A 25,990-nucleotide genomic window follows, 5' to 3' on the forward strand; every position below is an offset into this window, starting at 1 on the left:
GAGACTGGCAGCCAGTAAAATCCTGCGTCTGCGAAGCAGGGAAAACTGGAAGAAGACTTGTGTCAGTGATCTAATAGTAACACTACTTAAGGTGAAATTGCACAGAAAAAACATTCATCATTTGTGACTTAGAGTGGAGTTGGAGGGGATATGTAAAAGTGCTCAGTATTTCAAATTAGAATAAATCTCCAGAGAGATAGAAATGCTCAGGCTGTGTCTAATAGAAGTCACCATCTCTGGCAATAGGAGTTTTTTACACTGCAAGATAAATGAAGCAGCATGGTGTTATCAGTCTTGACTTTTGCTTCATAAGGAGTTTCAGAAGAAAGCTCTCATTTTTGGTTTTGAGACATTAACTGACTTGGGAAACCTATTAACTTAGCTTTTGTTTGAGATTTGCAGATTATTTGTTGCAACTGATTATTTTTGTATTGTATGCCTTTCAAGTTATTTGTTTTATGTGGGGGGTGAAAAGAACTGCTATTTTACTAGTGAATTCATTAATAAATTTTGTATTTAAAACAAATGCCTTGAATTTGTTTATATGATACAAGGTGCCTATGATTCAGGATAAGGGCACAATAAAATACACCACCCAGGTGCCAAACAGAGAGCTTTGGTTATGCTTACATCTTCTCAGAGGGAACTATCAATTACAGGAGGAAAAACCATCTCTGATTCTAAGAGCAGTTGCTTCTGTCACAGCTTACTCAAGACTGTGGGAACTGAAAAAGGGACCCTGTATCCTGTTTCTGACACAAGTGGCTTCATAATTACACAACAAACACCAGAAAAAGGACAGGTTTGGACTCATCCTTCTTCTGTTACATGGATCTTTCCTCCCACAAAATCACTGAGGCAAATTTGCATTCAGGCCACTGTCATCTGTAATTCCAGACGGCAAGAAAAATTTCATGAGGGTTCACTCAGATTTGAACTTGTAGTATTTATTTTGGATGGAATTTTTCTTTCTGGGTTGGAAGGTTTGTATTGGAGAAGATCATTTAGTCCAAGCCCCTGCAACGAGCAGGTACATCTTGAATTAGATCAGGTTGGTCAGAGCACTGTCCAACCTGACCTTGAATTTTTCCAGGAATGGGACATGAATCACCTCTCTGGGCAACCTGTTCCTGTTACAGACCAGCGAGACAGAAAAGCTATCACACTTTCCAGATGTTCACATACTGTAAGACTACAAATTAAGCATTACAGCTGTACATGTGTGGTAGCCATGGCTAAGGCCAGCGAACTGACAGCTGCATGAGTTTTGTCTTTCAAAGAATTTCATCCTTTATGGAAAGAACACACAGTTCTTCCATTGTTGTAAGTAGAAAGGAAAGAAGAATAAAAAGGGTTGGACAAGCTACAGAGGTAAAAAATCCTTTCAGGACAAGTTTGGGATGAGAAATGTAGAAAAGTACCCAGAGGGAACAAAAAAGAGACAGAAGATATATCTTTCAAAGTGACTGAGAAGCAGCACACCACAGAGAACAATAAAAATCAGAGGAACACAACACATAATTTCCAAAAAAGTTAAAGAGAGGATCTGCTTGAGTGACCTTATTACGGCTTTACCTCCTAGCATTACCACATCCATCCTGCAAAATCTCCAGCTTCTTTACTCCAGAGTCCCACATTCTGAAGGCAGCCAGCATCATGCAAGTATTAGTGCAGGCATCAATCACAGCAGGTAAGACTGACTAACCAGGAGACATTCCACAGCAAAATCCTTGTCCTCTGCATGTTTATCTTCCCCCCACCCCCATGGAAATCTAGGTTTTACACTAGGTGGTATTAAAGCAAGACTGAGAGAGCGGAAAATGCCTGGGACTACAGTTCTGAGTCATACTAAGAGCAAGAATTGCAGGAGTATCACTGAAGTTTGCTCTTGGAGTGGTTTGCTCTTGGAAACACATTCAGAGCATGTCCATATGTATTTATGAACAGCCAGGAATTTCTTTCCTTTCTCACAGTTCCACAAGAGTCCTGCAGTGCCCCTTTTTAGTGCCAGCCACTTTCAGATGTTGTGAGGTCATAATGGATCTAGAAATGTGAAACTGAGGATAAATGCATCTTCAACCTGCAGTATGCAATAAAGTATTTGACACAAAATATTACTGACACAGGGAGAACATTCACATTAATACCTAATATTTTGATACAATCTGGTTTTAAGTTTCTCTTTTCAGTTGATGATTATGAACTCAACGCAAAATGCCATGGGCAAAGAGCTCAAAAAATGTCAACAATCTTAAGGCAGCAAAAGGCTTTAAACACTTTGATTTTGATTGTATTTAATAGTGTGAATTTATCTTTGCCAAGAGTAGCAGCTGGAAATTTCACATTAAAATAAATTCTCTTTGGGCTGAAGGATATGAACTGGTCAAACTAAAGCTTCAGAACACAACAGATTCAGTGCATTGAGAAACAACTTCCTGACACTGGTGACCAAGAAGCCAATCTTGGCACTCACAACACCAGAAGAAATGTGTGGGCATGTGAAGGTTTTTGCTGCAGGGATCATGAGACATCATAAGATGGAGAATTCAGAAATTTGAGAGGAGGGAGAATACCAAAGAGTGGAACTTTAGTTTACAGAGCAGACTTTAACATTTTTAGAGTTGCTTGGAAGAATCACATGGGTTCTGGCCCTGGAGAAAAGATGAGTCCAGGACAACTGTTTAATTTTCAAAGATCGCCTCCTTTAAGCTCAGGAATTGTTCAATCTGATATACAGAGATCAAACAAAGGGAGCAAAAGGCCTACATGAATGGCCTACAGAGAGCTCCTGACTAAGCTCGGATATAAACAGGAAACGTATGGTAAGTGAAAGTAGGGACAGCTGAATTAGGAGGAATGCAGAGCACTGTACAATCATGAAGGGATGAGGAAAGCCAAAGCCCACCTGGAGCTGAATGAGGTGATGCTGTGGTTTAAGATCAGCTGGAAATTAGGCTCCAAACAGCCACTTCCCTTCCCCTGACCCCCTCCATTGAGAAAGGGCCAAAAGGGAGAGATTATGGGTTGAGACAACAATTTACTGGAAAAATAATAAGATAAGGAAAACAAACAGTAACAGCAACAATAAGTACTAATAAGAACAATATATAAACGAGGATGATTACACCCCAAAAATGCTTATGGAAGTCCATCTATCCTGTTGTAACCATGGCCCATGACATGCAGCTTTTCCTGAGACAAAGGAGAAAAATAGCAGGTGTTACTGCATCCCTGGTGGCAACATGGCTTTTCCACAGACAAAAGAGAAAAGAGTGGGCGTTACCACACCCAGTGCGGGGTTCTTGTCCCACGTCTGAGATAGTGGAAAACAATGATGGACAAATCTCCCAAGCCAGTCTGCATAGCTTCACCCAGACTGCACCACTCTGCTCAGCACTTTGCTTTCACAGGAAAAGAGGGAACAAAAATGTCTGTCCTTCCACTCTGCCTTTTCTTCTACCCAAAGCCATGCCCTACAGTGATGACATGACTAGTATAGAATAAATCACCTGTACACATCCATATGGCTCCAGCCTCCTTGACCTTCCCATACCTCCATCCCAGCAAATGCAAAAATAACTCTGTATGGGCTGAAACCAGAACAGATGGGAAATGTGAAGGGTAATGGGGAAAGTTTCTACAGCCATGTGAGTTGGAAGAGGACATAGAAAAGGCTGAGGTGCTCAATGCCTTCTTTGTGTCCATTTTTACTGGTAAAAGCAGTCTTCAGGAATTTTAGGCCTTTGAGACTACAGGAAAAATATGCAGTGAGGAAGACTTACCTTGGACGGAGCACAAAAAGGCCAGCAAGTACTTGAAAAAACGGGACACACACACATCCATGGAATGATTTAGGATGACATGCACAGAGCTCAAGAAGCTAAATCATGCTATTGCAAGCTACCCTCTATTGCCTCTGAAAAGTTGTGGGTGACCAGAAGTGGTCCCTGAGATTAGAGAGCAAATATCACTCCTGTCCCTGAAAGGAGGAGGATCCAGGGAATTATAGGCTGGTCAGCCTCACTTTAGTTCCTGGGGAGGTGATGGAATAGCCAATGATGGAAACCCTTGCCAAGGACAAGAAAGTATTTAGGATCAGGAAGGATTTATGAAAGGTAAATTGTGCTTAACCAACTTCACGACCTTCTAATTGAACACTAACAAAGGGAAGTCCTGCCCTTGTGGAGGAACCAACCCAGACAGCAGTACATGCTGGGGCCAGTGGGCTGGAGAACAGCTACACAGAGAAGGATCGAGGGGTCACGTGCTTAACAAAAAGTTGTCAACTCACCAGCAACTCACCTGCACAGCAAAGACAGCAATTGACATCCTGAGCTGCATCAGGAAAAACAACAGCAGCAGCAGCAGCAGCTGGAAGAAGGTGATCCTTTCCCTCTGCTCAGCACTGGTAGAGTTAAGATACATCTGGAGTGCTGGGTTCAGGTCTGAGTTTCCCAAGCACAAAACAGACATGGACATTCCAGAGTACTTCCAGCAAAGGACCATAAAGGGACTGGAAATTTTGTCATATGATGATACACTGAGAGAGCTGGGAGAGTTTGCTCTGGAGAAGGCTCTTGAAGGATTTTACTGATTTCTAGAAGTACTTGGTGGGAAAAAAAGAAATGTACAGACCTAGGCTCTTCTCAGTGACAGGACAAGAGGCAATGGGCACAAACTGGATGACATGAAATTCCATCTGAACACTCCAGAAACTTTTGCTATTCAGTTTTTGGTTTTGGCTTTTTTTTTTTTTTTCTACTATGGGACCAGTCAATCACTTGTACATGTTGTCCACAGAAGTTCTGGCATCTCAGTCCTTGGAGATAATTAAAGCCAACTACACATGGCCCTGGGCAGCCTCCTCTACCTGACTCTGCTGTGAGCTGGGACATAAGTGATTTTAGTCCTGATGGCACCTTCCAACCTTGAGGATTCCCTGATCCTCTGGTTCAGGTGAGTAGTATATCACCTTCCAAATTGTGTCTGAACACATAGAAAATATGAGGGTTTAGGAAACAGAATGATCCAAATAAATGTTACTGCAATCACAGTTGAATAATACAGGAATCTTGCAACTTCCAGACTTGAGGAAGCTGCTCATTAAACAATAGCACAAAAGGGCGTGGGTCTCTGTCACAGTGCCTAGACAGTGTGATAAGATGAACGGCATTAATAATAGTTTTCCTTCTGCTAAATGTATGGTCTGGTTTTAGGAGCTCTGCATGTTTTTGCAAGTTCATACAACTTGCTTTTTTCCACACATTCCTCTATCATGTTAATAATTAAAAGACCTCAGGAAATGCAGCACACTCCATGTGGCTACAGTCCTCTCCCACATACTTCAGATATAAAAAGTTAAAGTGCTTGAGCCTTACAAAGTTTTATTCATCTTCTTGCAGAGAAAATACCAGTAATATTTTATCAGTATCACCCATCACCATAAAAAAAGGGATGGCGATTTCAGGGTAGGCTACTTCTGCAAGTCTGCTGTTTGACAGCTATTCAAAACCAGACTCAAACAACCCTTTTCTGAAACAGCCCTTTTTCCATTTCCATACACAGGCACAACTAATGTTTCTCCAGCCCAGGACAAAGACAATACAGAGATTTTAAAACATGCCCCTTGTTTTATAGCCTTCATGAAAGTAGACTGCCATCTACTGCAGCTCTAGTGACAGCTTTCTGATAAAAGCACAAGTATGTTTCTTCAGTCTTCATCTGTTCTTGAGTCTTCCCACTGCATCCTGAAAGACACATGGCTGCAATATATTTTACTTTTCAAACTGTATTCTCATTTCAGAAAAACTTGGCAAATGGGATACTCCGTAGTATAAACAGCTAGTTCAAAAATAATTTCATTGTCAGAGAATGTGTACAAGATTTTAGAAATTTTAGTGGACTGACTTACAAAATGTTCCCTCACACAACCCAATAATTTGAACTGTCATAATCCAGAATGTGTCTATGCTTGACCAAGTGTGATCTACTATTTAAGAGATTATTATCCTTCACCTAGAGAAGTTGAATTAAAAAAATATATAAATGAAATTATAAATTAATAAATAACTATAACTATAACTATAACTATAACTATAACTATAACTACTATAACTATAACTATAAAATATTATATAAACAAGGTTTTTGTGAAGATGAGTGCTCTTACATTATAAAGTAGATGTCCAAACTGTGTGAAAACGTCTTGGTCATGATCATATAAAAGAAAAATCTTTGTAAAAAGAGCTAAAGTCTTAAAATCTCTTTTGGTTTGTGGAAACATTTAAGGGCAAGGTAGGACACTAAGTGAGAACATACCTCATTTGTTTAGAACCAATTAAGTAATAATGTAATTGTAATAAAGGCGACTTTATTAGGATGCTTGAAAGTGCAGGGTGTCTTGTCCACAATTATGTATTAAGACAGACATACGGCATTACTCTTTATTGTATACTAAGTGTTATAGCCATTTTCTGACAGAAGTGTTCAAAGAAATTTAAACAATTTCCTTTGCTGCAATATTATATAAGTTGTACTAAAGTTTGACAACCACAATGAATTGAAATACACTGCAAAGAGGCAAGCTGCACAAAGCCACCTTGACGAATGATACAAGTGATCATACCATTTCCAAGGAAGCAAAGCTTTCAAGCAAATTACATGCATAAAGTGTTTGTGTTCTTTTTCAGAGCACAGTATTGCAGCTAGAACTACTGTATCATTTCACAGGCAGAAAAATGCTGATGTCCATATCCCCAACAGCCTTCTCAGATCTATGCCGGGAACATCTCTTGTACTCCCCAAATTTTTATTGCATCTTGCAACAGTGGATGCACTGTTACCAAGAATCTAATAGAAACCATGTCCAGAGGGTGAGTGAGACTAGTATTTCTATTCAATTGATTAGGGTTTAATTCCCTCTCACTCACTTGCTTTGTGGCAATTGGAGCATGAATATTCAGAAGACTTAAAAGAACTTCCGTAACTCCTAAACAATTGCTGAACTTGCAGAGATTATCTTTCAAACACAGTAAGCACCAGTATCATCTCCTGACATGAGGAATATTATGGAAGACAGTCAGATTCCACACCCGACATATTGCTGGAAGGACAAAATCAGCTTTATAGAACAAAGGCCTCCTTCTGGAGGAAAACAACCAAAGAGTCAAAAAAAAAAGGAAAATCTAAAGGCACAAGTCACATTGATATGTTTTAAAAGCAGGGGTAAAAAAGCATGGAATAACCCCATCTTTGGGAGCAAGTGTAAGTGTGTATACAACACTGCTGTCAGTGTGCATCTGTGAGCAACAGGAGAGGCCTGAGAGGAGGCATGGAGCCAGGGGAGGAAATACACCCTGTGAAAAGCCCAGTACACGGCCCTATGACTCAGACATGCTCTGCACACCTCTTCAGAAACTTACCAGAACGTGACAAGAATCCCAAACAACACTCACCAAACATGTCTTTGCTTTGCAATTCCTCCCTCTCTCTCCCTTACTGAAATTTCTCCAACTTTTATCATAGCGTTCAACACCAAGAAGTTGTCATTTTTGGCTACGTTACTGACAACATTTGAATGTTAAGGCCTCCTTCTTTGGTTATACTGTTATCAGAAATTATGATACTGCAGGTAAAACAAGTCAATACACTATTGCATTTGGAGATCAATGCAAATGATTACACTTAACGTTATATTGAATTTTTCTTCCCACCTAACTTTTAAAATCATACAAGGCACAAATGGCTAACAAGTTTTAACAAGGTTCTGTCTCTTCCTTGCTGTTCCTCTTTTGGCCCTGGTTTAACAATCTTCTGTGGCTTCAGGTGATGACAGTGGGTCCCTTTCGTCCTGTCCTCTCATGAATCTGAGATATTTTCAGTGCAATTGCAATAAGAGGACTCAGGACAGCCTAAAGATGAAGAAAAAAATTGAATTACATAAAGCAGAAATATCAAAAAACATCTTACTTTTATAAATCCTTCTTTTAACTGCACAATTATACAATAATAACAGTAAATAAGAATATCAAAAACTGACACAGCTATGGTGTCTATTGCTGTTATACTTGACACAATGAAGTATCATGCTTCGCATATGTTTTGTGAAGTGTTACATTGAGTATATCTAAGCTATGCAGAAAAGAGAAACAGTAAATATACACTGTACTGATCACTCTCCGTGAAACAGGAATTTGAAATCTGCAGTACAAAACAGCCCAGAAATAACAGAGGTAGACCAGCTTCTATTCTGATCAGGGGAAATCACACAGATGATATTTTCTTCTTTCTCTAAATACACTTAATATGTGAAGCTTTGGGTCAGAAGGGACTGTAACAACTAACTACCTTAACAGAATTCACAGAAGTGTATTTTGACTAATACCACATGCAACTGTATTAACAGGATAAATTCCAAAAGAACAGCATGAACTTTCAAGTTTCAGGCTACAGACCTTATTAAACAGCCATTTATAGACTTGAATGGGTGAGTACAGATGACAGCTATGATAGTACCACATGAAAATCAAGTAAAACACAACTTTTTAAATGGAAATTGGATAGTCTTTCAGTTAGTTAAATGATTCACAAAGATAAAATGGCAGAACTGAGTTTTGTGTGAAAATTTTCCTTTCAGAGACTCATATATTTGGTTACCAAACTAATTCTTTGATCCTTAGAGATTTTCTACAGCTGTCTCTTTCAAATAAACTAATTGCAGCTTCACATACATTAGGTTTGAGAATCAAATGAAACAGAACAAGAATTCTGGAGAGCTGAAATTTAGAGATATCTTCTTTTATAAGCCGGAATAATCAATATTTTGAATCTGTTTCAGCCACCTGACAGTTTCTGATAGGAGGAGGTATTTCTTTACTTATGCAAACAGTCAGACAGTTAAATTACAAAGAGTAAAGAGACTAACTGCGCAAGCAGAGTCATGGAATAACACCATGAATGCCATTGGTGTCAAGTGAGTTTATGATTAAGCTCAGTTATGCACAAGTGTGAGCAGTCTGACATGTTATTGTTAAAAAAGCTCCATATTTGTAGATATCTGTCTTCTGAATAATCACTGAAGCAGAACATAAGTCTATTAAAGTCAAACATACTTAGAGAAGATTAATATGTCGAGCACAAACTCGTATCTGTGAGCAAATGCTGCAAAAGTAAATATTAAAATGTGCCAATTTATAAGGTCTGGATGAGACTAAAGTTCTTTGAAGTTCTCCCCTAAGAAACCTCTTCCTCATTTAATCTAAAAAGTACAAGAAAAATCAAAAAGGAACTGTCCTGACCCGCTTTACTGGATCCTGCATTTTTAGGCAAGAAATGCACTCTGAATTTAAAAAAAAAAAAATCCACATTCAACACTTTACACAATGCTGGAACAAAACACAGAATCAAATTAGTTTATGTGACACTCATTTACAAAAACAATTTAGCCTGCCAAATGATTCCAATTACTACTAAGTATTCTGCTTGTTGCAATCATGTTTTTCAACAGAGAAAGTTCTTTTTTAATTCTGTCTTTCCACACTTCAATTTAATTTTTATACTTTCTTCACCCAAAATATGTAAAAAAGGCAAAAGTGCGTAATATATGGAATGGCAAGAACAGGACAGAATAACAAAAAACTAGTACTAGATATGTCTTTTAAAAATTCCTTTACATCTGCCATGAATAGTTTACATTACAGCTGCAAGAGATAAATCTCAGCCAACAATCATTTATCACTAATATTCCTCTAGAAAGACTTCCATATCTCAAGGAGATCTTTTTTAAAAGTATTTTTTATTGGTTCTGTCCACTTGAGAAACTATAAAACTTTACTATTGACATTTCAATTCTAAGTGACAGTTGAAATTACTCTGGATGTTAAAGAGCCCATTTATCTCTTGGCAACTGTTTAGGACATATGGCATGTTGCCCTTTACATAAAATGTAAGAATTGAAAATTAGCAGAACTGACTTAATCAGATCTTGCTTTAGTAATCATAGGTAGAAGTTATATCTCTAAAAAATTAGCTAGGAGGAAGGAATGATTACGAGAAAATAAATCAAGCAAGCAGATATCTAACATCAGGCACATACAGATTAAAAGCTTTTTCCTTGGGAATAATCTGTAGCAGATCTGTCAGATACGTATAATTCCTCTTGGCTCGTTAGCAATTTTTCTCTCTGTGATCTTGCAAGAAAATTCCATACAATTTCCTTTCTTCTAATCAAGGTCATGGATAAGATTTTTCCCAATGATGCACCAGGTTTATCAAAAAGTTAGGAAGGGCTGAAATATACCTGATTGCATGTTAAAAAGCTCAGCATTGTGCCTGTACATCCTGCCATAAGGGCTCAACAGAAAACTCGCCACAGTGTGGTTGCTTTGGCCTTCCAATCCAAAAACACCCAGAAGTCTTTGGAAAGGTTTACGCTACAGCCACCTGCCATAAGGATCTAAGGGGTGAGGCTCATTGTGAAACAAACTGAACTGACTCTGTAATATGCACAGCACTGGTGGTGTTCACTTGATTCAGCTAAGAACACCTTCCACAGAAAAAAAGGAAACAGACCTCTCTAGTCTTGTGCATAGTCTGCCTGTTAACTCAAACAGAATTACAATAAAGGTCAAGAAACTAGTTGTTCTGCCTCAGGCAATAGAGGAGGGCAGGCATGAAAGGTGAAATAAACAGGTGGAAAATGGAAACCAAGTGGAGCATGAAGACATCTATGTTCACAAAAGATTAGTTCTTTTCTAGTATAACCAAAGAGCTTCAAGGGAAAATTAGGTTTGATTAACTAATTTCCTTGATTCATGGAATATTTGATAATTAGTGTCCCATGATTTATTTCCTTTGCACTCCGAGTTGATTTAAAATTTCTTCACTCTACAGCGTGACTTTGAGAAGAATCTGAAGCTATATTACTTGAATAGCACAAACATGCTGCATTATCTAAGAGTGTGTTCAAACAGATATAAGTCTCCACATTCCATGTGTCCTCTAAGAAAATCTTATGAATTTTAACAGTTAAGGCAAAACTTTTATTATGGTTCAACTCCAGCCAGCAACTAAGGACCCCACAGCTGTTCACTCACTTCCCTGACCCTGGCAGACTGGTAGAGAATTGGAAAAATGTAAAACCCATGGTAAGCACAGCTTAATAACTGAAATAAACTAAGATACAATAACAAAACTAATAATAAAAGGAAAAAGAGTAAGGAATAAAATCCAACTAAACTCACACAAATTATGCATAATACAGCACTCACCACCCACTGACTGATGATCAGCCTGACCTGAGCAGCCATCAGCCCCTCACAGCTAACTCCCACACAGTTAAAACACCAAACAAGACGTTCTGTGGTATGGAATATCCCTTTGGCCAGTTCAGGTCACCCATCACAGCTATGGTCCCTCCCAGATTCTTGTCCTCACTGAGAGAGCACAGGAGATTGAAAAGTCCTTGACACGGGTTAACTTCTATTTAGCAGCAACTACAACATCAGCGTGTTATCAGCATTATTCTCATACCAAATCCAAAACAGCACTGCAACACCTAGTAAGAAGAAAATTAATTCTAGCCAGATGAAATCAGAACAATTTCATATAATTTTTATGGACTGTACTGCATGTTCTGATAGCTAAACAAAGTAATGCTAAAAACCCCTCAAAAGTAAACAGAGAGGCAATAATTGTCTAGCAAACTGCACTTGTGCTTAGTGTTGTGTGTGCCTTGCAAGAACCATAGAGATTCCTTTCATTTTGTCCCAATGAAGTGACATAGGACCCAGGACTTCTGGATTGTTCATCTCAGTTCCCTGTCCTTGGACCATCTCACACCATAAACAATAATTTTCTATAATCACTCACATATACAATCACATATAACAAAAATTTTTCATATACCAAACAAGATCCACCTGCAAATCAGAGGGTTTTTCTCTCTGCTTCTCACTTTTCAAAATCCATTTCAGAAATTCATGAAATGAATCTTTGATGATCAAGATGTATTTTTAACCTTTTTTCTTTTTTTTTGTGCTTTCTAATTGGCTTGCCTTTTCCAATAAAAACACAAAGAAGCAACTCCTGCCCCGAAGTCTTTGCTTGGCTACTGCTAATCTTATGATTCCGTAGCTAACTAGTCCATTATTTACTAGTCTACAGCAAAAGTAACTGCAGTATTTGTGATTCACTGCATCCCATTTAAAGAGTACCCAATATAGACTGCATACAACTGAGGGAATTGGTTGATGTAATTGCACAGCCATTCTCTTTGATATCTGAAGTCATGGCAGTCAGGACAAGTCTCAGGTGACTGCAAAAAGGGAAAAATATTGTACCCACCTTTAAGAAGGGTAGAAAGGAGGAGTACTGAAAAATACTGACCCGCCAGCCCCACCCCTGCCTGGGAATATCACAGAACAGATGCCCCTAGAGCTGTGCACATGCAGGACAGGGAGGTGATTCAGGGCAGACAACACAACTGCACCAAGGGCAGATCCTGCCTGATCAAGCCAGCGGCCCTCTACAATGGGGTGATGGCATCAGTGGACAAGAGAAGGGTTACAGGTGTCATTTATCTTTATTTTACTGTAAAGCCTTTGGCACAGTCCCCCACAACATCCTTCTCTCTTGACTGGAGAGAGATGGACTCAGTGGGTGGACTGTTCAGTGGAATTGGTTTGACAGTCACATCCAGAGGGTGGTGGTCAATGGCTCAGAGTCCCAATGGACTTGAGTGAAAAGTGGTGTACCTTGGGAGTCCATAATGGGACTAGTGTTATTCAGTATCTTCATTAATGACATGGACAAAGGGATCAAGTGCACCCTTAGCAGATCCGCAGATGACATCAACCTGAGTGGTGCACTTGACACACCTGAAGGATGGGATGTCCTGATAGGACATCACTCTGGATGTCATCCCATCCAGAGTGACTTGAGAAGCTTGAGAAGTGGGCCCATGGGAATCTCATGGAATTTTTAAGACCAAGTGCAGGGTACTGCAGCTGGGTCAGAGCAGCCCTGGTACCAGCACAGGCTGGGCATGAACAGATCCCAGCAGCCCTGCCCAGAAGGAATTGGGGCTGCTGGTGGCTGAGATGCTGGACATGCCCCAGCCATGGGCACTGCCCCCAGAGAGCCACACGTGTCCTGGGCTGCATCCAGAGCAGGGTGGGCAGCAGGCCAGGGAGGGGATTCTGCCCCTCTGCTCTGCTCTGCTGAGACCCCACCTGCAGGGCTGCATCAGCTCTGGGGGCACAGCACAGGAGGGACAGGGCCCTGTGAAGCAAGTCCAAAGGAGTGACACCAAGCTGAACAGAGGCATTGACCACCTGCCCTATGAGGAAAGGCTGACAGAACTGAATACATTCAGCCTGGCAAACAGAAGGCTTGGGAGTGACCTAACTGCAGCCTTCCAGCACCTAAAGGGAGCCTAAAAGAAAGAGAGGAACTTTTTACATGTAGTGACAGAGCAAGTGGGAATGGATTAAAACTGAAAGAGCACAATTTAGATTAGATACTAGGAAGAAATTCTTTACTGTGAAGCTGCTGAGGCACTGGAACAGGCTGTCCTGAGAAGCTGTATATGTCCCAAACTCCATCTTCAAAGTCAGGTGTGGATGGAGCTCTGAGCAATCTGGTTTAGTCAGGAAGGCTGGAGATACATGATCTTTAAGGTCCCTTCCAACCCAAACCATTCTATAATTCTGTGACTCTATGTCAACACCTATTTATTGCTGAGAGAACTCACATAATAAATTATAATGTACTGTAAATAGAGCTAATTAGGTCATTATCAGAATAATGGGGACTAATGACTACTGACACTCTTTTCAGGACAGTTACCCTGAAACAGCAGCACAACATGTGGCTGAAGAACACACTGGATTTACAAGTACAATCATGGCGGATCATTTCTTTCTTTGCCTTTGTATATGAAACTTCCTGTTTGCATCTTATCCAAGTTCAATAATACATCCACGTGGCTAAAAAAAGGACAAGACGTGTGGGGATGTACAAATATCAACTATTGAGATAACATAACAAAGTAAGGCTATAAATGAGATTAAAGGTCAACAAAGTCTTATTTTAGTAGTTCATGCCCATTGAACATCTCTCTCTACTTTTTGTAACTGTATTAAATTTAGGAAAACTCATAATTCTGTTCACTTAGAAAAAGGTACATGCATAAAAGTCCAATTCATGTAAGATTTCAGAGAGAAGCCTGCTTGTTATAATGAACTGAGCTTTCTGAAATGCTAGTTGGATGCCTATCTGAATAGTTAAAAACAATAAAATGATTTTAAAATATAAATCTTCTATGTAAAAACTATCTGGAAAGCACTATTCTCAGGAATGCCAAGTGATAAGGGCATCGCTTGTGACAAGCCACACCAATAGTGATGTTTAATTCTAGAGCAGAATATTTCAGTTTTAGAAAATTGTTGGGCATTGTTTTCAAGACTTTGTTTTAGATCTAGATTGCATCACCACTCTAAGTTATGCAATATTCAATGAGTAATATTTTGAATTGAATTTGATTTGTTTGAATTGAAAACATTGAGTTGTTTCCGAAACACTTTGGAGAGAGTATGATGTTAATTTCTCTTTATTGTTCCTGATTTTCACTGTAGATACTGGCTTGCAGAAAGAACTGAACAGAAAAATGTAGCAACCCCTTATTTCCCAGGTGTCCATGAAGCTGCTTCTGTAAATTTCTTTAAATGGATCATTCAACAGCCAGAAGTCATGGCTATTCACATTTGTCCATGACCTCAAACATACATTATTGGCATGTTTTATCACTTTCCTCTGAAGACTTTTGTTGTAAATCAGGAACTTGTCGATGCTTTATGCTAGGTAGAAAGTACTAGCAATAATTGTATGAAAGATAGTACTAAAATATGATTTGGGTGACTCTTACATTCATTAACACCTATGGTTTACAACACACACTGGCCTACATATAAACTAGAACAAAAGGTCAAGAAGGTCCAGTTCAACTCAAAAAGTGCCACAATTAGTGTTCCAGAATAATATGCACATCTCAACATGCACATTGGAAGACGTAGTTCAGACATTTACTTATCTGTGAAAAATTGACCATCAGAAGCTACATTGTCAAAGACTACAGAAGCCAAATGAAAAGAACTTCAACACTACCGTGAAGCTGGATGATTAATGAAAAGGAAAGCGGGGGGGGGGGGGGGGGAGGATGCTGGTATGATGCAAAGTCAAGCTAATTACCATAATGATTCCACAAAATGGAACCTCCAACACAACTGAGTTGCCTGTCAAGATGGAGACATTTATTTTCTGTGACAAAAAGCAAAGGATGTATCAAGGTATTTTTGCCTTTCAGGTCAGGTTTTGACCGGAATTGTCACGAGGCAAAAACATGGAGCAGGGCATTATCTAAAACAAGATGCTGGAAAGACATAATAAACAGGACCATCTGAATATTTACTTAAGCATCTCATCATCAAATAATCTTGTCTTGGTTTATGACATAAAAGCTATGGAAGGCAGATTTTCTTGATCAGCTGTTTCAGAAAGAGTGCAATAATACAGAAACCACATACAACTGTCTCCTCAGCTACAGAAAAATATAATTCAAAATGTAACAGCTTTCTTAAATATTATAAGGTAATACATAAAGTATACGTATATAGTTAATATACTCCTTTATGTCAGTGCTTTTTCCATAACTGACCAGTTATATATACGCTATGTTCCTATTACTGACAGCAAATAGGCAACAAAGTTTTTGAAACTACAAATCTGTCACACCTCTTTTAGATGTGTGCATGTCAATATGAACTTTACAATAGTGAACAATAAAGGAATTACAGTATCAGGGAAACCCCTTTCTAGCAATGCTGCTTTCTGAAAAAGAAGTATTTTACTCACGTTCTTTTACATACTTCACTGAAGACTATAAAATGCTCTCCTGCGAAACGTTTAGTTATTTTTGTACATGAGGATCTCCTAAAATTTATGCACTTTCTTGAAGTCTGCCATCTGCCTGTCGGATACAATCTATGACCCTGTTGTTTCTAATGCACTGATGTTGTTGGCAAAGCATGCAGCCAGGGCAAGGAAAGACAAGCAGTGGGAACTGTGCAAGATTAAGCAATGAGAAACCAAATAAAGAATTTATTGTATTAACTGAGATGAAACTTATATTTATCCCAGATGTTATGCACATGGCAGATGAGGAGGGTGTTTACAGTACCATGTATTTCCTGAGGCAGTCTGGATAACAAAATGCCTTTCTGCACTGCATAAATGCAGGAAAGTCCCTGTAGCAAGTTTCAAGGCAATGGCGTTTCTACCCCTGGGATTATTTGTTTGCTAGTGAATATTCTGATTAAACAGTCAAAAGTCCTGTGATCTGACAGGCTTTGTTACCAATACAGAAAAAAAATTCCTTCCAACCTTTTTTCTGTCCTTGGGAATAACAGACACTTTTGGTGTGCTGAATAAAAGACCAAACTCTGAAATCCTCGAGGACAGTCATAAGCCCTACTGACCTGCTTAGGATCCCCTGAGGACTTTCCCCTGCACCCTGGCCAAGGCCCATTACAGCCTGTCCCAGGGGTGTTGGTCCCTGCCTGAGCTAAGCCATAGGAGTGCCTGTCCCCAGCCTTATCTCTGCCTCTGCTGCCTGGGTGAACCTCAGGCACAGGTGGAGCTACAGGCAGCTTCTTTCCCTGAAAGACTGCTTGGATATTTGCTGTACCTTGTCTCCAGTTTTGACTTTGATCCTGTCTTCTGAGTAGGTCTACTTATCCTTGTCTCCAGCTTTGTCTCTGGCACCACCTTTTTCTGCTGCCCCAGATGAACCCTGCCTCTGATCCATCACTTGTTGAGGCAGCTTGCTACCAGAGAGCTGCCCTGTCCTCCTCACTTTCCCACTGTAGGACTGTCCCCTGGACAAGGAGGGCGCTGCCTGTGGTGCAGCAGGATGCCTGGCTCCTACTGCCTTGTGCAGCAGATGCATTCCTGCTGCTCCCTGGACATGGTCTGTATTCTAGCAAGACCTCATGCACCTCTCTCAAGCAAATGCAAGCAGAATTTAATAGATCATATCTGCAGGCATGGGATCTGCAACATTTCTGTGACAACTGAAGCACTTTTCATGACTGATACGTGACTGTTGAACAGCGTAAGAAGAAACTCACAAAGTTTATGGTCAGAATCTGGTGAAGCATCAAACACTTACTTAGAGTTCAAATTCATTTGGCAGTATATATGTTTTCGTAGATTTGCATTCCAGTCATGAAGACACAACTACCTGAGACTTAATACTAGGGAGTTTTGATTTACTACAAGCCAAATGCTTAACTTCTTTTCCATGAAATATCTTTAGTCCTCTCTTGCATACCACAGCATAAAGAACATTTACTGAGAAAAACCTAAGAGTGTGGAGTGTAATTTATTTTATTAATTGCATAAGGCATCTGCTGGACAATCCAGCAGCTTGCTCTTAAGCTTTACTCTTCTTAGGAAAAAGTCTGGTTATGATATGAGATAATTCTGAGACAGTTGCAAGTCTTTCCCTTACAAGGAATCCCTACATTGTTGAGACTCTGGTATCCACATTTCCTAACTGTACTCTGATTGTGAAGAGTCCTTGGGATGCCCTAATTAAGTGGCTCTCAGATAATCTCCTTCAAAAATGGTTATCTTATTTTTAAAATACTGTTCCATAAATCAAATCACAACTCTAAAAAACTTCTGAAAAAAATTCTAACTAGAATGACTTCTCTTAACTTTAATCAATGAAGTCATTGATTAAAACTGCAGGTCCTTCCTCAAAAGGAGTACACTTACAAGACCAGGGAAATCATCTACAAACACAGTACATGGGTCAAAGCATTGAGTGTTGCTTCTGAACAAAGATGAAAACCTGTAGCCACTGCCATACCAAGGCAGTGCTTTACTTACTGACCTACTACAATTCTGTTGCATTACCTGTGGTTCCTTATTGTGTTGGCTAGGATCCTTTTCATAACTCTCTGCATAGATCCGCAGAGTAGCTCTCACATGACTAGAAGCACTCATTCTGAAGATGAGTCTGGAAGCATCTGAAAAAATAATCCGCAGCCCCTAGGAAAGGAGAAGGAACATCACACATGGAACATCATACAGTACCTTAACAAATCACCAGACACTGCTCCAGAATAAAAGTGAAAGGAAGAGTCATCTGAATGCCAATTCTTCTTTCCCCACAACTTTGGACAACACACTCATTACTCTTTGTTCTAGGTTGACTATATGATGCTTTTATCCCCAGTTGTCTTGTTCTGTTTATGCTGAATAAGTTTTGCACCTTTAAGACTTGTTCCAGAGAGTGAAGGGGGGAGAGAAGAAGTGTGCAGTTTGTTTTCAGACACTGCACTCACTCCTCACATTCCTGCTCCTGGACTGTGATGTCTGTGGATGGATTTGGATCTCTTCCAAATTTGCCCTGAACCAGGACCCTCTTTTTTCCCCCTGGAACACTAAAAAAGATGTTGTGCATTCCCTCCCACTCCTAATAACAAATACTCTCTTACTGTGTTTTTTTTATTTCTTTTACTTGATTTGCTCTTACTCTGTGTGGCAAAGCACAAAATCAACAGCCTGAGAAATGGGTATAAGATCACTAAAGGTAAGTGGCTTACAAAACAGCTACAGAATCCTTGGATAAAAAAAATAGTTGTCAATAGCGAATACAAGAGACAGGACCAGCTGCTATCCCTCAAATACTACACAGCAGTATATGACTGCAAGAATTTCAGTAAGTCTATAGTAAAATTTGGAAAACTTAAGGTGTTAATTGATTTCAAGTACATTACTTCATGCACATTAACTTGTGCATAATAAATAGGAGTGATTGATTAATTAATTAATTAACTAAAAATTTGCTCTTTGCTGCCATCTTCACATCTTTTTTTCTTTTATCCTCCCCCTGTTGTACTGCACATATGAACACTTTTTTCTACAGACCACAGGCCACATTCTTGGATCCACAGTTTCTGTACAGAAAGGCCCTTAAAGCTGGAGGACTAAATTGCACAGATAAATTGTTGTAGTGTTGCAATATTCTACCAGCTGTGCACAAATACACATTCTAGTTCCCTTTATGTAAATGGTATCCTTAGACTAAGTACAGCCTCTGATAAGCCACTGAACTTTTCTTCCCCTTTGTCCTTCTGCTGTCAAAAGTCTAGTGCACAAACTGAGATCCTTGCTACTTCTGTTTAAAGGGCAGTAAGCCATTAAAAAATGAAAGAAGATAATAAAAAGATATGCATTTTATTCTTCCAGTTTTATCAGCAGCTACAAGACACTGATGTTCGAAATGCAGTGTGTCAATATTCTAAAGTATAAGTAAAACCTAAGTAAAACCTTTGTTTCCTCGGATATATGCCAAAACATCTTTAGCACCATATAAGACATTGTTTGATAATCACAGACTCATAGAATGGTTTGGGTTGGAAAGGACTTCTAAAGGTCATCCAGTCCTGATGTCATCAGGTCATCATGTTCACTGCAGTGGGCAGGGACATCTTCAATCAGATCTGGCTGCTCAGAGCCCCATTCAACTTGAATGATTCCATCTCTCTGGACAATCTGTTCCAGTGTCCCATCACTCCCATTGTAAAAAAAAAAGTCTTTCTCACATTCTGTCTAAATTTATTCTTTTAGTTTAAAGCCATTACCCCTTACACTACTGCAGCTCTGCTAAAAGAACTGTCCTCATATTTCTTACAAGCCCTCTTGAAGTACTGAAAGGTCACAATAAGGTCTCCCTGGAGCCTTTTGTCTCTTAGTATAATGGCCTACTTTTACCTCTCTCAAATTTTACCCAAAAATGCCACTGGTCCCATCCCTGGCTTGCTGGACCCTCAGGAGCAGCATTTTTATGTGCTGATATGTGCAGAAACAGAGTACAGCTTTAAAAATTAGAAGTCTTCAAGAACAACAAAATGTTTAATTTGATTTTAAGTCTCATTATTGCGGCATGACAAACAATATTAATGGGTTTCAAGAAACAGAATTAATTAGAAGCAACAGTCTGTGTGTATTGTTTGTCTTCTATTTTCTCACTGCTGTGTTTTCTGAATATGTTGTTTATTAACACTGAATAACTACCATGTAGCCAGCTTCTCATTCACTGCAGTTACACTGAATATAAATCTCTCTCCCCTGTGTTCTGGGGAATAAGACTTGGCACATGCTCCTGAACACTTAGCTGAAAAATCCACACAAAGCCTATGACAGTCTGAAAGAGACAGCTGCATTTAGATGATGAGCAAGCTACCCAAGGAAAATGGCAGCAGTGAACTGTTGTTTCATTTGCATAGATCAATAACCTCTCCAATTTAGTGTGCTTGGAGAATCCACTGAGGCTGCAGACATATGAAGCTAGGAATGTGTCCTTGCCAAAGGACAAACTGGTTGAACTGTACTCTGAATAAATAGGAGCTACTCCCTGTGAAAAGACATGCTTTCTGGTTTTATGGGCTCCCTTTCAGAGTCTGTCTGAAAACAAGCCAAGTCATGTTTCTCTCTTTGTGTTACATGGTGATATGATTAGCAATTATATTCCCATACAGAATAAGTGCTTTAGATGAAAAAATTAAGGGAAAGAAAAGTGCAATTAAAATTCACAAGCTGAACTACAAAGGTCACGAGTTTGCCATGTCTGTAATTTTCCACTAGACTTGGATATGACAATATCCTCATATCTTGTTTCAGCAGTAATATGCAACAAGAAAGTAGCTCAGTGGCAGACACGCTGCTCATATTTTCTGGATGCAATGATGAATGGAAACTACAAAGACTCTGAGAAGGAAGGCATGAGAATAGTTTTAATGGCTTGTAATATAATTTCCTAGGGTCTGTTTAGGTCAAATAATTTAAAAACCAGAGAAACTATGACCATAAAAATATAAACAGCATAAAACCAGGACACATTTTAATTGGAGTCACAGCTCATATTCAAGTTACTTGAATATACATTTACACCTGGTAAAAGTACATCATGAATTTCGAACACATAATGTTTCCAAACACTGAAGGCTCAGTTTGAACTGCAGCTCTTGATAACCAAGGAATCTCAGTATAGATGGAGTCCAGAAGGAGCTGGTAATTTGGGCTATGGATGTCAAATATGCCTGCATAGGCTACAACCTTCTAAAGTCTTCTGCATCCTACTGGCTACAAGAGATATTGAAGTCAGTAGGATGCAGAAGTATCCTATACAGAAGACCTCTCACTGTATCTCAGTTATGTAAATCCTGAGGGTCACCACAAACAAGAATCTGATTTTCATTTTTTTTTTGGTAAGGTATAGCCAGTGGAGATTTCAGACAACAAATTGAAAAAGGGAAGACTTTCTTTCTGTATGATATTTTCTGCTGTTCTGGAAAAGGAACCCTCCCTATTCATGCATTGCTTTCAATAGGGACTTTCAATAGGGACCATCCTATGCTCACTGTGTCACTATTGTCCCCTGTTATGTAAAGCAAGCACAAAATAAAATAAAGGTGGATTATCTTATCCAGACTGAGCAAATCTTAAGTAGGAAATGCAGTATCTATTCATTCATAGCAAACGAAACACCATCCCACAAATAAACGGACAGTCTTGCCAGCTGAACTTCAGAAACAACACTGTTGGAGACAATATGCCAGCTGCAAAACTTTGCTATTCCATCACTACAGACATACCTGTCTTTTGGTCACAGTGCCATCCACAGGATCTATGTACTCAAAGCTGTCTGTTCTTTCCACACTGTAGATATTGTTACCCACAGCAAACTGCTGATGACTGAATGATTTGTCAGTGATCAAAGCTTCCAGGTCTCTCATTATGAAATATGCTGTTCTGGGTTCCAGCGCTTCGTAATCAAACCTTGCACATATATTAAAAAAAAAGGTAGAACCATAAAGTAAGTCCCCAGAGCTGAGAAGACAGTTCTGCTTTCAGAGAGCTCTATATACTCACAGTTAGCAAATTACTGCTTACTTCAAAAATTAGCAATGTACCCCTGAAGTACTGATTGAAAATGAAACCAGCACACACATGCCAATCCTGTGCCACTACATTGTGCAACCATAGTTCTAAATTGGCCACCTGACTCTAAAATCAACAGAAAGCATCTAGAAAATGCATTTTCTAAAGCAGCATAGAAAATACACAGCTAGCTTTCAAAACTTAATGACACAATCAGTGCAGTGCTCAACAGAAAAGTGAAATAGAGAGAACTTTGCTACAAGTTTTGAGGAACAGCTGTGTGCAAAATATCTTACAAATGGCAAACCCTGGATTAAGACAGAGGCAGAAGCAAAGATGAAAATGACAGCTAGAACTCACCATATTGAGACCTTAATAAAAATAAATAAATAAATGTTTTTATCTTTGGAAGAGTTATCCTGAATTGGAAGCAGGCATAGGTTTCAGCTCTCACTAAAACAACGTCACATGGAGCCACTTAGAGAAAAAAAGGCAGGAACAAATCTTGCTGGGATTATGTTTCTTTTTCAACATCATGTAACAAGGTGCACCTATATATTCCACAAGTAAATAATTCAAATCTTTCTGCCATTCAATATTTTAAAATTACTCATATGCTAGCAGTGACATATACATGTAGCTACCTTATCTTACTCCTCTGAAAAAGCCTGTCTACAAAACAGTCATAATCTGTAGCACATTTTAGCAGAATGCTCCTAGCTGAATAAGTGCCTTTTCCTCATTTTTCTCACCTGCAGTAGTAGTGCCGGCCAAATTTCGCCCAGTGATCCCTGACAATCTCCTCCACACTCTGCTTTCGAGCTGCTAGGATTGAAAGCCAAACTAGCACAGCCCACAGTCCATCTTTCTCTCGAAGATGGTCAGACCCTAAAGAAACAGACATTAAGCACATTATTTGGTATCACTGCAAATCAGAAAACAAAGTAAGAAGGGTGGGAAAATGTCTCATTTAACTGTGCATGTCACATAAGAGTAATCAATAGTACTAGCCCTAGCACCTCTGTCTGATATGTTCTAGACAGAAAACCAGAAGTAAGGCTTAAAATGTGATCTATTTATCCATGACAAAGCTCATACTTGCAAAGTTAAATAAAAATTTGTACAAGTCTCTGAAGAGAAACAGCAGCAGTATGAAAACATGTGTAGTCATTATTCCTTCTTACTGATATACAGTGTTTTCACATCTCTGCTGCTGTTTCCCAGAACTGGGCTAGACATGAGAACCCCAGACATGAGCCAGAAGGCTCTCCTTTACAGAGTTAAGCTCAACAGCATCTCCTTATCTCTGCAGATGTTCATCTGCAGATGTCAAACTGCAGAGAAAGAACTTCCCATTCCATAAAAATTGGGAATTTCCAGAATGTTCATGACCTCCAGTCAGGACAACAATCAAGAGCTTGAAATGATTCTTCCGGAGCAAAAAAAACCCAAAAACAAGCAAACCAGAGAGTGGGACTGCTCCCTTTTTTATATTTCTTCATACCACTCAGGGCTAAGGAAGACTGGATGCTCCCTGCATAGGTTTGTATTTATGAAATAAGAAATTGTTCCAACAATGAAGACTAGGAACAGTTTTGGAATCCCCCACACAATTCAGCATGTGGTCTCAGATCTCAGTAAGATCCCAGACCGCTGGCACTCAGTAAATACTGATGGCAATTTTATAAGCTAACACACAAGAAACTTGAAGAGATATCAAACATGTAGCCACTGCTCCAGCATAATACTACTAAATTTGGTTAAAGTTTGTTGGCTGCAGCCTTAGGGTTTTCTGTCTAGTCACACATTATTTAAACCATAAGTACAAAGCACATGAAGCAATTCAGAAGTTTTGTTTACTTCATGAAGTACCTACTGATTATAGAGGCAATCATTTAAATTATCTGTCTTTAGAAGACAGTTAACAAAAGAGAGGAATCTAAAAACTCTTATGCTGAAAACCTGTTTTCTGAAATATTCTCCTCCTCAAAGACAGAAATCCTGTTGCAGCAAGACTGCTTTGTACAGCTTGGCTTTACGTAACAGGCTGCAAGGTCCACACAGACAGCCATCTGTCAAAATAGCAGTGTTTTGCTACTGGCAGAGGACATTTCCCATAATATAAACTGACGAACTGAAGCTGTTAATTCGGTGAAAAACTGTCAACATATTAAAGGTATACAAGGAAAATAACAAGATGTGCAGAGAGACACCATGATTCCTAGGTCAATCACTGCTGTTACCTTGAATTTGCAATCCCTCTTCTTGGGAGAAAGCAACAATCAGCAGCCTCTGCTCATATGGATTTTCTAAGAGCCCATTGTCCTCGGTCTGCCACAGTCTGCCTGCCACTTAGGCTTCTTGCATTACATTCAGCCTCAACACTGTTTATTTAACATTAATTATTCTTAACATTAACTACCACAGGGTTAAATAAATGCAAATTACTATTCAGCACAATATTCAAGCTGTATAGGAATGATTACTGAACACTTGTTGATGAGGATAAAGATCTGCATGAAGATTTTGTTTATGTCTGTGTGTTAGGTTTTACAGAAAACAAGAACACTATGGATGGACTTAAGAGCTGAGACAGTAACATGCCTTCACATTTGCAAAGTAGCTGCCATGATAGTAGTAAGAATATCTCTTTTTTGCTACTTGTTCTGTAATCTGCAAGCTCTCTGCAACAACAGCAGTGCCCTATTACAACAGCCAGAGTTCAGGCCTGGTGCTTGAGGAGCCACTGGAAGAGGAGACACAGCTCACTCTTATCCCTCCCTGCTCCAGTACTGGGAAAACATGGAGTGCCAACCAGTCACACAAAAAGGGCAGGGTTATTTATGAGCTCTCAAAGCTTTGCAAATAGCTTCAGATAAGAAATGAAAACAAATGTCTCTCTACAGAGAGTCAGTCTTTCAGACATTCAGGCATAGAATCACAGAATTGTCAGGGCCGGAAGGGACCTTAAAGGTCATCTCTCACCTCTTCTACTCCCTCACTGCAGTAAGGAAGTAGATCAGCTTAAGGATATCTTCTACAGGAACAGCAGCAATATGTCCTATGTATAATAAAGTCAGCTTACTAGTAGGCAAAGCAGGTAGCAGAGTCAAAGCCATTGTCACCAAAGCCAAGAGTCTGTTCCCATCTGTTCCCAGATAATGGTGCAGGTTTCTGCCCCTGACACCAAAAGAGAAATCCAGAACAGAGCTTTCACTTCCCCCCGATATATTGTTCCTCTAGTAACAGCAAGGAAAGTTATCACAGCACCACAGGGGCTGTGGAGGCTCAAGGGATTGGGAAGAGCAGGGCAGGAGCAGCCAGGCCAGCAGCCAGGGCCTGCCCAGTCTCACCAGCCACACAGCAGGGCAGTCAGGGCACCAGGGCAGCCCCAGCTCCAGCCATCAGGCACCTCCTGGGAATGGGAATAGGGCAATACCAGGCCAGGATGTGGGAGCATGGACAAGCCTGGCTCTGGGGAACCCCTGGCCTGGCATGGCAGGGCTGTGGGGGGCTGGACACTGGCCCTGCTGCAGCATTGCCGGGGTGCTGCACCAACAGCCCTGGTGCTGCTCCTGGGCACAGTGAGGGAGCCCCAGGGGCCCAGACAAGGCCCTGGTAACAGCAGGCTCACGCATCATGGCTTCTCCTCTCCCTCTTGACCTGCATGCCTCTGCATGTCTCTTCTTTCAGCCACTCATTCTTAGCACAGAAAAAATTCTGTTTTGCCTAAAATGTCATCTCTGTGGCTGATTATCACCAGCGATTTGAATGGCTTAAAGTGTCTCAACAGACACCAGCAAGAAGTGGAGACATGGAACTGAGCTTAACCCCTCAGCAATTTGCTCCAATACGAATGACCATTTATTCTCCTGCTACATAACATTTGGCAGACTGCAGGCCAGCAAATCACACAGTGAAGAGCACTACAGTCCTTCAGCAAAATGGTCTATATCATGACAATGGAACAACAGGCTACGCT

At 39.8% G+C, this 25,990-nt stretch overlaps 1 protein-coding gene across 1 annotated transcript in view; it reads right to left on the minus strand.

Moving 5' to 3' along the window:
* Positions 1 to 6,350: 6,350 nt before the first annotated feature.
* PGM5 (phosphoglucomutase 5) overlaps positions 6,351 to 25,990 on the minus strand; it is a 68,445-nt gene continuing 48,805 nt past the window's right edge. Inside the window, exons 8-11 of the mRNA XM_064736570.1 lie at positions 22,761 to 22,896; positions 21,723 to 21,906; positions 17,977 to 18,111; positions 6,351 to 7,910 (exon numbers count right to left, since the gene is read on the minus strand). Coding sequence (XP_064592640.1) covers positions 7,821 to 7,910; positions 17,977 to 18,111; positions 21,723 to 21,906; positions 22,761 to 22,896 — 545 coding nt within the window. The 3' untranslated portion in view covers positions 6,351 to 7,820. The remainder of the gene's footprint in view (positions 7,911 to 17,976; positions 18,112 to 21,722; positions 21,907 to 22,760; positions 22,897 to 25,990) is intronic.

This window comes from Zonotrichia leucophrys, chromosome Z, assembly GCF_028769735.1.
Source record: "Zonotrichia leucophrys gambelii isolate GWCS_2022_RI chromosome Z, RI_Zleu_2.0, whole genome shotgun sequence".
Taxonomy (NCBI): Eukaryota; Metazoa; Chordata; class Aves; order Passeriformes; family Passerellidae; genus Zonotrichia; species Zonotrichia leucophrys.